Consider the following 13,435-nt stretch of genomic DNA (forward strand, 5'->3'; position numbering starts at 1 on the left):
ATTTCCTCGTCAGCTGCCAGCAGTGTTTCACGAAGGAATACTTTTCAAAACACTTCCGTTTGATTACGGGGTTTGCCTTTTCTAATTTGACAGCGAGGGAACCAAGATACACAAAGACAACGTTGTATCTGCCTATTTAAGAACCCGCCCAGGACTGCTGAAATTTACATTAACAACAAAGTTGACTTCAGCCGTTTCAGGCGGCGCCTGGGAAGACGTGTCCTGCTCCACACCGAGCAAACGTGGGCTCGGTGAGTGCCCGGCCCCGCAGCGACGCTCCTGACTCCGGCACAGAACCGCTGTGCCAGGGACGCGCTGGAGCCCAGGCAGGGCGGAGCTGCCTTCCCTCCCGCCACCTCCCTGCTCGGCCCTGGCTCCTGCAGCGGATAGCGCCGGGCACCGCTTCCAGCTCAGTACTGGCGACTTCGAAATCCCACCATTCCGGTGGTTTTACTTTAAAAAAAGGACAGCTTTGCGGGTTTTAAATGTTGGGTGTCTCTCTCCCCGCTGCTTTTCTGAGGTAATGTGGTGTCAGTTTGTTCTCACAAGCACATTTCTGGCGCCAAAGTAGCCCCTGGCATTAGCATCGGGACACACACCTGACCCCACGGCGAAGGGCTCCAGCTACGAGGGACAGAGCGGCTGCCCGAGGCGTACGAGAGGCAAGAGACAAAGCAGCAACGCGTGGCTTTTGGCTGCTGCCCTGGTGGTGGGACTTGGGCTCCTACCAGGACGGAAGAGACCAACCCGGACAACGCAGCAAAGCAAGCCTCGGTACGTCCCTGCCGGACCCGGGGGCTGCCGAGGGCAGAGCGGGCGGCCGCGCGGGGCTCTTCGCACCAGGGCACCGCACACACTTTTTCCAGCGGCTCCGGCCAACAGCAGCCCCGGGGGCGGCCCGGGCGGGGTCCCCCGCGCCGCCACGAACACGCCTGTGGGCGTTGAGCCGCCCCGTCCCGCCTCCGCAGAGGCCGCAGCCGCAGTCCCCCGCCCGGTGTCCGGGCCTGCCGGCAGGCTCGGCTGTTCCCGGCCCGGCTGCGCGGCCCTGCGGCCGCCGCTTGCGCTCCCGTGCGCTGGGCGCGCCCCGGGGCCCGCCGCGGCCAGGGGCGGGCGGGGCAGCGGCCAATCGCGGTCCCGCGGGGAGCGGCTGTGGCGGAGCCGCCGCCCGCGCTCGGAGGGCAGGATGGAGGCGGAGGGCCGGGTACCGGGGCCGCCGCTCCCCGACGGCGGGGAAGGGCCCGGCACCGACTCGCACCTCGCTGCGGGTGCCCTCGGCACAGCCCGGGGGCCGCTGCTCGCCTCCGCCGAGGTGCTGGCGCTGGACGATGAGGAGGACGACCTGGAGGTGTTCAGCAAGGTACGGCAGCGCCCTCCGCGGGTCTGGCCGCGCCGGGGACGGCCGGGCGAGCTCGCCGGTACTTTGCCCCGGCTCGCCGGGGTGGCGCGGCGGGACGGCTCGGGATGGGTCGGGACGGCTCCGCCCCGGGCGGCGATCGCAGCCTCTGCCCGCCCGCCCCTCGCACGCACGGTGCTCTCGGGCACGGCTGCTCCCGCCGCCCGCCGGGGCTCTGACGGGCCGGGCTGCCCGAGGGCGCAGGGCCGCCACGGGGCAGCGCTCGGCGGCCCTCGCAGTGCCGGGTGACTTCGCGGGCGCGAAACGCGTTGTTGCTGCTTCGGATCAGCAGTGCAAGTCATGACTGCGCTTACCTTAAATATGCATTCTGATCTGGACTCGGAGTAACCTTATCATCATTTATATTCGTCAGGTACCATAGATGTATCTGTAAATTAAATAAACAGTCGTGTTTAGTAGGTGCAGTTGTGTTTGAATGTAAATAAATGTTTCCAAGTTTCAGTTTGAGTTTTCTTTTAAATGACGAAGTTTCACACCTTCACAAAAGAGATTTGAGAAGATAACACCTGAATTTTGGTGAAGAGAATAAAATGAATGTAACTGATAATATATCAGGATCCATGTGCAGAGAGCACACAATTAGCCAGGTACCTGGGTGCCAGTCTGGCTAATAGTGCTGGTTTTAATTCATCCAGTGAAAGGGGGTATGGATTCCTCGTATATTTCTCATTTAGTACTGATTTAGTACTGGTTAAGAGAAGCCTTACCTCTTGCCTTCTTAGCAGTTAAAGAAGAGAGCTTGTCATGGATCTATTTGCCTTATCAAGGCAGCATCTAAATATAACATAAGGACATACAGAGAGCTAGGGTGGAAAAAACAGATACGGGGCTAAGGTGTTGTTCACCATCTGAGAATTGTGAACTGCTGTGACAGGATGTGTGCCATGGGAGAGAAATAGCAGATACATTTCCGATTTGAAAAACCAACAACTTATTTATATTCACTAGGACAGATTGTCATATGGAGTAAATGGGTGGTTTTTTTATATTTCTGTAGGTGAGATACTGTTGTGGTATGCAACAGTGAATACAACTAGTGGAATAAAGACTTCCTTCTTAGGAGCTATATGTTTAAACCATGACTGTAATAGAATTCTTGAAACTCATGGCTTTTAAGGCCAGAAGGGACTATTAGGTGATTTAATAGTCTGTAACGTACAAGAGATCAGGCTAAATTTCACCAAGTTTTCTGTGTATTTCTGAAGTGTAACAAGGGTCAAGCTAAATTATTGTGTTTTCTTCGAAAGCATCAGTTCTGATTCACTGAACGTACATGCAAAAGCAGTGCTAAAATATAATTTTAGTTGTTTATGCTCACTTTGCATCCTTCTGCTTTTATGAGTGAACTTCAGGCAGTTCTTCATGAGGGTATCTGCTTACCAACATAGTGTATTGATGGTTATGCTGCTTGCTTGTCAGGAGCAATTCTCCTTGGGAATTGGAAAAAAAAAAAAGTGGAATTGATACAAGTTACTTCTGTTTTATGGCAGATATTGAGATCTTTAAATTTTTACCTGGATTTATGCCAAATATTTTTTACGTATATGAGATCTTTACTATTAATGCATGCTACATGATAAGTTATTCCTGCAACAAGAAAATTTTTCATTTTGTATGGAAATACAGCTTTCTTTCCAAAGCTTGGACACCTGCATGTAGTGCTTATATACATCAACCAGAAATTCATTTTGTTTTCAAGTGCAATTTGAGATCTGAGCTTTTGAGCTGATGAAAATCTGTGAGGTTGTTTGGGCTTTACACCCTATTTATTCAAGTTCCATATATTCAAAGGAATCTGACAGGCTAAATGAAGCTTCCAACTAAGTTTTGTAAAACCAATTTTTCCATAAGATACTGTTCCAGGACTACCTTGTTTTAAATTACGTCTTAATGGGGTTCCTCATGGCAGTGTTTGTAAGGCAGTGGTGTAGCCTTTATAGGCCAAGCAAGATGGCAGCAGCAATGCAGAGTTCGATGCCTGCCACTCTCCTTAACTTCATCTTTCTCAGTCTAGGCAGTGGAATGTGCCAGCTACCAAAATGGTGAAAAATGAGATTCTTAAAAATTGTCAGCCGCAATACCATAAGTTATTACTCAGAATGTAAACACTGGGCTTTTATGAAAATCCATAGATGTTTAACCTGATAGTGTTATAAACCATTGACCTGGTATCCTCTGACATATTTCAAATATTAGAGACCAGCATCTTCAGCAGCTCTTATAAGGCATTTTGTGATGTGTTGTGCATTTCACTTGATCCTAATTTCCATTACCGCTGAAAAAGTTCTGAATTTGTTCAGTGGAGAAAAAATTCTGGGAGTTGAGTTATGAGACACACAGGTGCAATGTTTTCAACCTGCTTTCCTCCCTTAGCTTCAAAGTACAGAGTACTGCCTGTATCACAAGTACGCATTCAGTTATCCTTTGCATTCCTTGATAACTGATACGAAGCATTGACAAAGCTGTTAGCAGTCTGGTTAATACTTAAAATCTTTAGCTGCAGGTAGGTGGGAAAGGACATCACTTTCTGGGACAGGGCCTTGATGTTCTTTGCATGGATAAAGAGGAAGAAGGTTACACAACCCAAGAGCTAGAAGAATTGTCTGTTTTTCCTGTGCTACAAAAGTCCTGCCCTCATCTGTATGAAAACCAAAACATAGTTCCAACCACAAAATTACATCTGTATAGAAAATTATAATCTTTTTTCTAACTGTGTTTCTGTGATGACATCAGACTTAGGTCACATAAACTTCAAGAACTACTGGAAGTAAACCTGAAGTATTCTGAGGATAAAGAGACAGATGCTTGTTTAAAACTCACATGCATTCATTCGTGTGCACATGAATGCTACAGCTGTATTAAACAAAACCAAAAACTTGCTTATTCTGTGGATTTTTATTGCCCATATTTTTTTTCTCAAACCACATATTTATAAGCCCTTCCACATAAAAATATATTTTCAGAAACCTGTGTGAATAGAGCAATTTTTAGTAGCAACCTAGAAGAAGGAGTGAAACATTAAGACATTAATGCCCCATGGAAAATGAGAAAATATGAAACACATTTACCTTGATCCAATTTAGGCCTTGTGGAGTCATTACTCCTCAAATTATATGGCCATTCAAGTCCCTTACACGCTCTCATGCATTTTTCTTTCCCTGGAAATTTCCCATTGTCTCAGCACTTTGAATTGCATGGGCTGCTCTGAACTAGCAGTCCTCATTCTTCATCTAGACCATGGCCAGCCAGTGCTAGCGGGCTCTGAAAACAGCTCTATTTATTCCACATGACTCTTAGTGCTGGCTGTGTAGAAATCATGTGTAGAAACACACTGAGTGAAAGTAAAATGACTGACGTGTACAAGAAGCCACTGTGTAATATTTAAAGTGTTGTCTTTAGTCTTCGGTGTTGCTTTTGTCTCCGTGTTCAAAGAACTACACGTCAGTGATGGGAGAACTGGTACATAAGTGCTTTTTGGGCATAATTCCTGGTATAAATGTCTCTTCCATATTTGTGGGAGAACATTGATAAATCCAAAGGAAAGGGCTGGCAGTAGGCAATGAGGCTTAAGGCAGGAAACCAACAAGATAAGGCATTCCAGAGCAGGTTTTGGTCCAGTTCAATTCGAAGGTGAAAAGCTACTCTCACCCAGCTGAGCGTCACTACAGTGGGGTGTTCTTCATTCCTGTGAGGTCAGCCTTGGGATGATGCCATGACTCCAGTTAGTGTGGACTCACACTTTTCCAGTCCTGGCCTTTGAGCAGTTTTCTCTTTACCTACATCCCTTTTCTCCTTCCTCCATAGTTAACAAGGCACTGGAGAGAGCAACTCTTTGCCACTCAGTCAGTGTAACCTAAGTACACTTTTAGAAAACTTCTGGAAAATAGATTAATTTTAAAGTTTGTTGTGAAAATAAGTCTTTGCATTGGATATCTTAAAAAAGCTGTATGCAGTATTTGATATTTAAAATATAATGATTTATTTCAATTGCTCTAATTTATAATTTCTAGTGATTTATTAATTTGTTATGCTCTTTTATGAAGTTAGTGAATTCAATTTATTTTCATAGTAACTGCATCCTTCAAGATTTTAGATTAGTAGATCTCACCCAGACTTGCACCTAAGGAAGAAAATGAGATTTCTTGCCTGTTTCCAATTTCTACCTTGTTTCTCAGCACTTGAGTGAGCACCATTGAGTGCACTAGCAGAAGCAGCTACTGTGGGGACATATTCTTAGAGAATTGTGTGGAAGTGGTCAGTGGTATCGAAAAGTGGTTTTCCACTTCAGCAAAACAGTGGTTTTTCATCCATCCTGCTCAGGTAATTAGAGATAGTTCAAATTTGTAAATCCTCAGTAACTGACTTCTAACAATTTTAATAAAACTGGTAAGTATCCTACACAATTAATGGATGCTTGGTTCATAACTAATTTTACTATTCATAGGAAAGTTCTCTTTCTAGCTACACATAACATCCTTCTCGAATGGCAGTATTTTCTTCTTTCATCAGTTTCAGAATAAATCTCATTTCTTACATCCTCACCAAGGCAAATGTTGAACAGGATGATACATTTGCCATATCCTATATAATTCTTTCATCTTCTCCAAGTTTTATCTCTTCTATCAGATTATTTAAAAGCTCACCATTTTAGCATCTGAGACGTGTTTGTATACAAAGATCTATTGATATGGATGTTCTCATGTCTTATCTCTAGGATACATCTCTGGCTGAGGTAAATTCATTCAGTTCTTCAGTGCCAATATCCCCCTCATCAATGATAAACCAGTATAAATTTGAAGATGGACCAGAATTAAGAGATCTCTTCATTACAGTCGATGATCCTGAAAGCCACATTACAGCCATTGAAACATTTATTACATACAGAGTAGTCACAAAGGTAAGTATCTATTCATGGCTTTAATGGCTTACTTCGATAACAGTTGGCATTTTCACTCTTCTTGCACACCATTTTCTGGGATGTTACTAAATTTAAACTTTGCTCTAATTGTGCCGTGAGTTATAGACAACTAAAACTTCATGAAACTGTGGTAGATAAAAGAAAAAAATTCATTGTGAATCTGCATACACATGTGCTTAGATTCTTTATGTTGAGAAAATAGTTAATAATTCTTCAATGGCAAAATGAGCGCTGTGAGAGAATAATATTTTCTGTTGTGATCTTCAGCAGGAACAGGAAACAGCCAAAGGACTGATTCAGTTTGAAGACATTATATTAGCACAAATATTGGTGATTTTTGGATCACTTGTAGGCTACCAGTTCTACCTCTTACATAAATGTTACCTGCTACAGTCTTTCAGTTTGTTTCTTTTCTAATTGCAGCATCCATTAACACATGGATGTTTGCTTCCCATTTAAAATTGCATGTGATTTCTGGGGAAACTGTCATAGTTCTCTAATGGAAAAGTAATATTAGGAAACAATTAAGTGTATTTTTAGTTGTCCTGAATGCAAGTTATTTACAGGAAATAAGGAAGAAAGTCAGCCTTGTGAGATGAGCCAGGTCTTCTGAGGTTACCAGCAAATATTCTGTAGGCTGCATTTTAAAATTTGCGCTGTTAATTTATTTTACTTTGAGTTCTTTTTAAAAGATTCATTTCATAGCAGATTTTCAAATAGAAATTATTCATCTTTAAATAAGAGGAGATATCAATTCCTCATAAAATATTTAAGAAGTAGGAAGAGAGCTATCTTTGTTAGGTTGCTAGCAATAATTTTCACTTTATGCCTGTTTCTGTAGACGAGAGAACATTTTTTCCTCAGGCAAGTATGAAAGGGCTGTAAGGTGGATTGCTTTTGCTTTTTTTATCTCTTCTATCCTTTCTTATCATATTTAATTTGGAGTGCTGGTTGTTGATGATAAAGTAATAGCATTCCTCCCACATACCTTGAAAAATTTTTATTCAACCCTCAAAAATGTTTAGATTACAAAAGCATGTTTTGAGATTTTTAGAATTTACTTGCATCACATTATAAATCTCTGTGTAACAATGAATGCTAAATAGCACACGTTAATGATAACATGGGCTCTTTGTGGCTTGCCTCCAGAAGACAGCAGTGGTAAAAAAAATCTCATGGTACGACAATTCTGTCATCTGTAATAGGAATTTTTTGTAGGCATTAAAGGTTTGTTGGCAAGTTCTAACAGGGCTGCAAATCTGGAATCAATGATGGTACACAGAATCCATTAAGCTGTGCAGGAAGTGTTATTGCTGTGATGTGCTGAAGTTTTCATGTTTAAAATGTGGGGATTGTTGAGCAATGTCACCAGGTTCCAAGGACATATGTCAGCTCTCTGGGCTTTGTTCAGAGGGCTAAAAAATGGACTTTCCTCACTTGTAGATTACTAATCTCTTTAAAGGAAGTGCCCTAAAAGTCATCAACATGACTGTGATTGCTGAGAGGAAAATGCCACACTAAAGTAATTATTGCAATAATTTGGAAACATTGTGGTAGGATAATCATTGTAAGTCACTGCACAAAGTGCAGCTTAGTGCTCACTTTTTTTTTTCCCCCAATAGAATTTTGATTTCTTGCTAAAACAGGATGTGTTAACTCCTCAAGGAGTTGATAATTGTTTTTTGAAATAACAGCAAATCAATAACAGGGACAAAATAGAATGTATGAATTTCCTTCAAGTAGTCAGTTTTCTCCAGAACCTAAACCTCTTTTTATCTGGTATTCTAACCTAAGCTTGTTTTTTCTGCTTTTGATTTTCAGACATCCCGTGGTGAATTTGACTCCAGTGAGTATGAAGTTCGAAGACGGTATCAGGATTTCCTTTGGTTGAAGAGCAAACTCGAAGAAGCACATCCGACCCTGATTATTCCTGTTTGTTTGCTAAAACTTAAGTTATTTTATTTGTTTATAAGATGGCTCCAGTTTTATACAGAGATGTTTGGGGTCTTTCTTCAGCTTCTGAAGTTTCACAAACGTTAAGCCAACCTATTTTCCTTAGCTTTATATGTATGTGACAAAAATCACTTAAAGGTATTTCTTAGGTTTTTAATTGTGGCATTTGCAGTAATTTGCAGTAATTTATGTCCTTTCTTTGTTGTACTCATGTTCTTCTGCACTGTGTATTACAAGAACCATGGTATACCTTTAGCTGAATATGATAACTTTATATAGCTTTGGGTTATTGCATGGTGGATTTTTCAGTGTGTACCTATGATTTTAGTAAGCAGAATATTATGCAATTATAATCTCATAATATTATGAATATTATGCAAATTATAAAATATATATTTCTTCTTTTTTTCCTTAGCCATTGCCTGAAAAATTCATAATGAGGGGAATGGTGGAACGATTTAGTGAAGAATTCATTGAGACTCGAAGAAAAGCTTTACATAAATTTTTGAACCGTATTGCTGATCATCCAACTTTAACTTTTAATGAGGACTTCAAAATTTTTCTTACTGCACAAGCCTGGGTAAAATCACTTTGTTTTTGTTTACAGTTATGTGAAACCACATGTTTTGTTAGTAGGATGTATCAGGAGCCTCCGTGGTTCAGTCGTGTCATCCCTGCTTGTTACAGAAGTGTCAGAAGCAGGCAGGGGTTTATGGAATATTCGTAATCTGAGATAACCTTTTCTTCTGTAGTTTTGGTAATCATGCACATCACCCTAAATATTGCTGTACCTTCCAAAGTTATTTTTGTTACTGCATTTTGGATTTTTGGGGCAAATTCACAGTATTTCAACTCTGCATGTTTTTTAGTACATATATAAGCTTCCAAGATTTTGAGGAAAACCGTGGTTTTAATTAATTATTGTTTTGGCAAGGCACTGTCTTTTCTATCTCTCTTTTTTTTTAAGTTTTACTGATCTCATGAAAGAAAAATACAGCCTTTTCATGCTGCATTGTTGCAGGGTGTGTCCGGTTTCAAATTGGAGTTTTGTACTCAGAAAAGCCTGCCACTAAATTCCGGCAAAGGTTAATCTAGCCACATATGAAAAGAGTTTAAAAAAACAGATGGATTACTTCCTCCAGTGGAAACGTTGTCTGCTTTTCTCAGAGACTTCTGCAATCATTACCTCTAATTTCCTGTTCAAAAAGCTAAATTGCAAACTAGCTATTTCACCCTGAGAAGTGAAGGAGTAAAGGTTCTCTGCCATTTTCAACCATTCTTGTGAGACTCTCATACCTGGCATGCTTGTGTTTGCTCAGAAAGGCTTAGCTAATAAATGCATAAGACTGGTATAGTTCTGACACTGGTCTAATAATTATGAGATTTATACACTAAAAAGACGCAGAGAGGTTTATGTATGTAGTTTTGCTTATTAAAAAAAAAAAAAAAGGAAAAAGGAAAAAAAGCCTTATTTATTATTTTCAGAGAATTAACAAAAGTACCTGGAAGTAAACAGAGCTTGTTCTGTCTTTAGGAACTCTCCTCACACAAGAAGCAGGGTCCTGGTTTGCTGAGCAGGATGGGACAGACCGTCAGAGCTGTAGCATCCTCAGTAAGAGGAGGAGTTAAAAATCGTCCTGAAATGTTTACAGAAATGAACAATTACATGGAAACTTTTAGTCAGAAAATAAACTTACTAGATAAAATTGCTCATAGGATTTACAAAGAAGAAAAGGGTAAGTAGAAAACATGTATCAGTTTCATTGATTTCAGAAATTAAAAAATTAAATTAGTTTTCATTGTGGCAGGCAAAATACTCTTTCCAGCAAGCAAGGAAGAAGGGAGATTTTTATGTTTGTAGTGTTTGTTTTTCTTTCTGGTCATGTTTTTGACAGACCTTTAAGTTAGTTTGAATAATTTTCTAATAGGAAAAGTTTTAACACATCATTCAGGTACTTCTAAGGAACTTAAAATGTAGTAAGTATGGCTATCTTTTAACTTGTGCTTTTTGGAGAGCTGCATGAGCTTTGGTTTTTAACCTTCTAATTTTTGTCATGGTAAACTGTGCCTGTTAGAGTTTTCTCAAGAAGGATGGCTTAATGTTTTCCTTAAATAAGGGCAGTTCACACACCTCTTTGGAATGCCAAGTTACTGATTTTTCTGAGATTCTGAGATGATCCTGATCTCAGACTATGCCTGTTCCATAGAATTTCCACTGGGCAGCACTTGAAGTATTTTCTTGTCTATATAATATAATTTGAAGAGTTCTTGAGCTTTTTTTATACAGTACTAGATCTCAGTGTGTCCTCACTGAATTGAAAGGTATTATAAAAGAAAAATACACGTTGGTGAAAAGAGTTCCTTTTGATATTGTTCCTTTCAGTGAAAGTAGCCATCTGAGGTCTGTAGGTTCAAGGTATCAGTGCCAAAATATTTCTTGGAAAAACTTAAGAATTTTGACATGCTCCCAAATGCTGTAGGTTATATCTTCTTTGTAGATCTTCCAAACAACATTTGTCAGAATACTTGTATGCAGGGCCACCCTCTTGTAAATGGGAATTGTTGGATAGCTGTGACGCAGAGAATATTCCTGCTTGCAGTACCTTAACATGGGATTATTGATTACATCTTCCATGGAGGGTTTTTTTTTAGTCCAAATAATCTCAAAGTAAACATTCTTCATGCCACATAACTTCTTTCATCTTTCCTAGGACATTGCTTCATTGTAAATTTAGTACTGATGAAATTGCATTTTGAATACATGACCAGTGTGTTCACAGTATCCTCCTGTGAACATGCAGCTTGCCCATGCCTAGCCCTACCAATGGCACAGTGATCTGTGGGCCTTCTCTCTGCTAATGGATTATCACTTGCTCTAGAGACAAGAGAGGAGTAATTCTTAGGATATCCCTGTATTTGAATTAATAAAAATTACTGGAGGAGATAACACCTGCAGAGCAGGAGTGAACTTCAGTGTTTCTTCTGAAGCTTTTGGGACATAACAAAGCTTCTAGTTTTGATAACTGAGACTGTATTTGGAACATTACTATTATCAAGAAGCAGGAGAATTCAGGACAGAAGTCAGCAAGTCAGACCAACTGCTGTTCCCATTGCTCTGTATGAAGACAGTGTGAAGTAATGCAGGTCATTGGGAGTCTGAATACACCTCTTCAGGTCTACCTGGGTATTTGTGTCATTTTGAGATGAGTGGGGAATTTTTGCTGATAGATTTCTCAAAGCTATTTAATTACAATACATTAATTGATTAGTGTATTCATAAACAATGAACTGGAGTTTACTTATCTCGGTCATTTGAGCAAATTGAAACATTAGCTTCATCTCTTGCTTTTTTCACTGTAAATATGAAGTTGCAATTAGTATCACTAAGACATCTCTTAATGAACAAAAGAGTAATATGTGTGTATGTTCCTGTTAAGACTATTTTAATGAAATGAAGGAGTATGGCCCCATCCACACATTGTGGTCAGCCTCGGAAGAAGACATAGCAGACTCCCTAAAAGGCATTGCCAGCTGCATCGACCGCTGTTGCAAGGCTACAGAGAAGCGGATGGCAGGGCTCTCAGAAAACCTGCTGCCCATTTTACATGAATACATTCTCTACAGTGAGATTCTCATGGTAAGCTTTTCTGAAGGACTGTTTATGGCTGGATAAAATTTGGCTTAGTCCAGTGACAATGTCTAGGAGAGAATTTGTAGCTGATTAAAATGACTTTACAATCCCTGTATTTACTCAATACAACACCTGCACGGCATAGGATACCTGTTCATTATTGGGGAATCTGATTGGTCCTGTTTCCCTTGCTAATCAGGCAAGAGGTGCTCCTTCCAAATAAGAAGAGCTTGATAGTTTTGCCTGGCAGGCAGCCGTGGGTAGCTGTGCTAGGATGTCTAGTTTTGCCTTCAGTAAGCTCTGCATTGTAGCAGAGAGGGTTTGGGGACAGCAGTTGAGAAAGACCTTCACTGACACTGCCAAAATATGAACTCATTGAGTAACAGATTGTGTGTGGGAAAAGGAGTGGAGAGGTTTTTCCCTTTCTAGGAGCTCTTCCTAAGCTATGTTTTCTTTTGCCAGAACAGCTGGGAACTTCCAGTCCCTGCACCATTATATAAGCATGTGTTAGTCTTTGCCATAAGCTACTGCTCTCAGTTCCCTTTATGAATGTATTTTTCTTACACTTGGAGAGGATGTAAAAAGCCAGACTCCAGAGTTGATATATTCAGTGCTGGTGGATAATCAACATAATTAAGTAACTGAATTCAGTGTGTCATAATTCCCACTTTGCTGCCTCCAGAAAGCAGAATATGTGTACAAACCCCTCTTTGTCTAGGTTGTGAGCAATGCCAGCTGCAGAATCTGTTCTTGTGTTACTGCTGGGAACCCAGCTCCTGCTGCAGTGGTTTCTGAGTAGGGGCTGTGAGAGCCTTACAGGCCATGGGTAGAGCAAGACCCAAGTTAACTGAGCCTCTGGTGGCACTGTGCAGAGTATTGCCACTTTCTCAGTAAGATTTAGCTACCGAGAGTTAGGAATTCTGTTGCAATGACTGCTGTATTTAAAGAAGAAAAAGGGGCCATACAAACAGAAAAAGGGGCCATACAAAATGTCCTGTATCTCACAGGCCTCATTATTTGTATGTACATGCTGGTAGATGGAGGTAGGTACTGCTTTGCTGAAAGATCTGAAGAGATTGCTGTCCCAGCAATTGCAGGTCGTCTTCTCCCCCACATTCAGCTTTATTTTTCAGACTTTCTAAGTCTGTTCTCCATGAGTGACTGTAGTCTTCATGCTACTGAGAAGATGCTGCTTGCCCACTGCTTTCCATTTTGCAGCCTGGCTCACCCTCACCCTTTCTCAGGCGTTCTCTTTTGTCCAGAGTACAGAGAGGTTTCTGGGGACAAGCCCCAGGATGACTGTGTGGCTCTTCTTGCACACCTTATATGTTGCCCACGGCATTTTTTTCTGCTTGTAGCTTTTTTGATGCAGCTCTTGCAACACAGTATTAGGCTGCCATGAGGTCCTGTCCAGAGGAGAAATCTTCCTTCAGTAGCTCATTCCTGCTCTACAACTGTTCCCTTCCCTTCATTCACCATGGATTTTTATTTTCTTTCTGCTTATTTCCCTCTTGCACTT

The 13,435-nt window shown here is 41.3% G+C and overlaps 1 protein-coding gene across 1 annotated transcript in view; it reads left to right on the forward strand.

The window, feature by feature from the left end:
• Positions 1 to 819: 819 nt before the first annotated feature.
• The window catches only part of SNX7 (sorting nexin 7), a 28,484-nt gene continuing 15,868 nt past the window's right edge, over positions 820 to 13,435 (forward strand). Inside the window, exons 1-6 of the mRNA XM_085068150.1 lie at positions 820 to 1,357; positions 6,129 to 6,311; positions 8,154 to 8,264; positions 8,701 to 8,865; positions 9,820 to 10,021; positions 11,723 to 11,922. Of these exons, the coding sequence (XP_084924276.1) occupies positions 1,184 to 1,357; positions 6,129 to 6,311; positions 8,154 to 8,264; positions 8,701 to 8,865; positions 9,820 to 10,021; positions 11,723 to 11,922 (1,035 nt within the window). The 5' untranslated portion in view covers positions 820 to 1,183. The remainder of the gene's footprint in view (positions 1,358 to 6,128; positions 6,312 to 8,153; positions 8,265 to 8,700; positions 8,866 to 9,819; positions 10,022 to 11,722; positions 11,923 to 13,435) is intronic.

This window comes from Lichenostomus cassidix, chromosome 8 (genome assembly GCF_008360975.1).
Source record: "Lichenostomus cassidix isolate B80296 chromosome 8, HeHo_3.0, whole genome shotgun sequence".
NCBI classification, from domain to species: Eukaryota; Metazoa; Chordata; class Aves; order Passeriformes; family Meliphagidae; genus Lichenostomus; species Lichenostomus cassidix.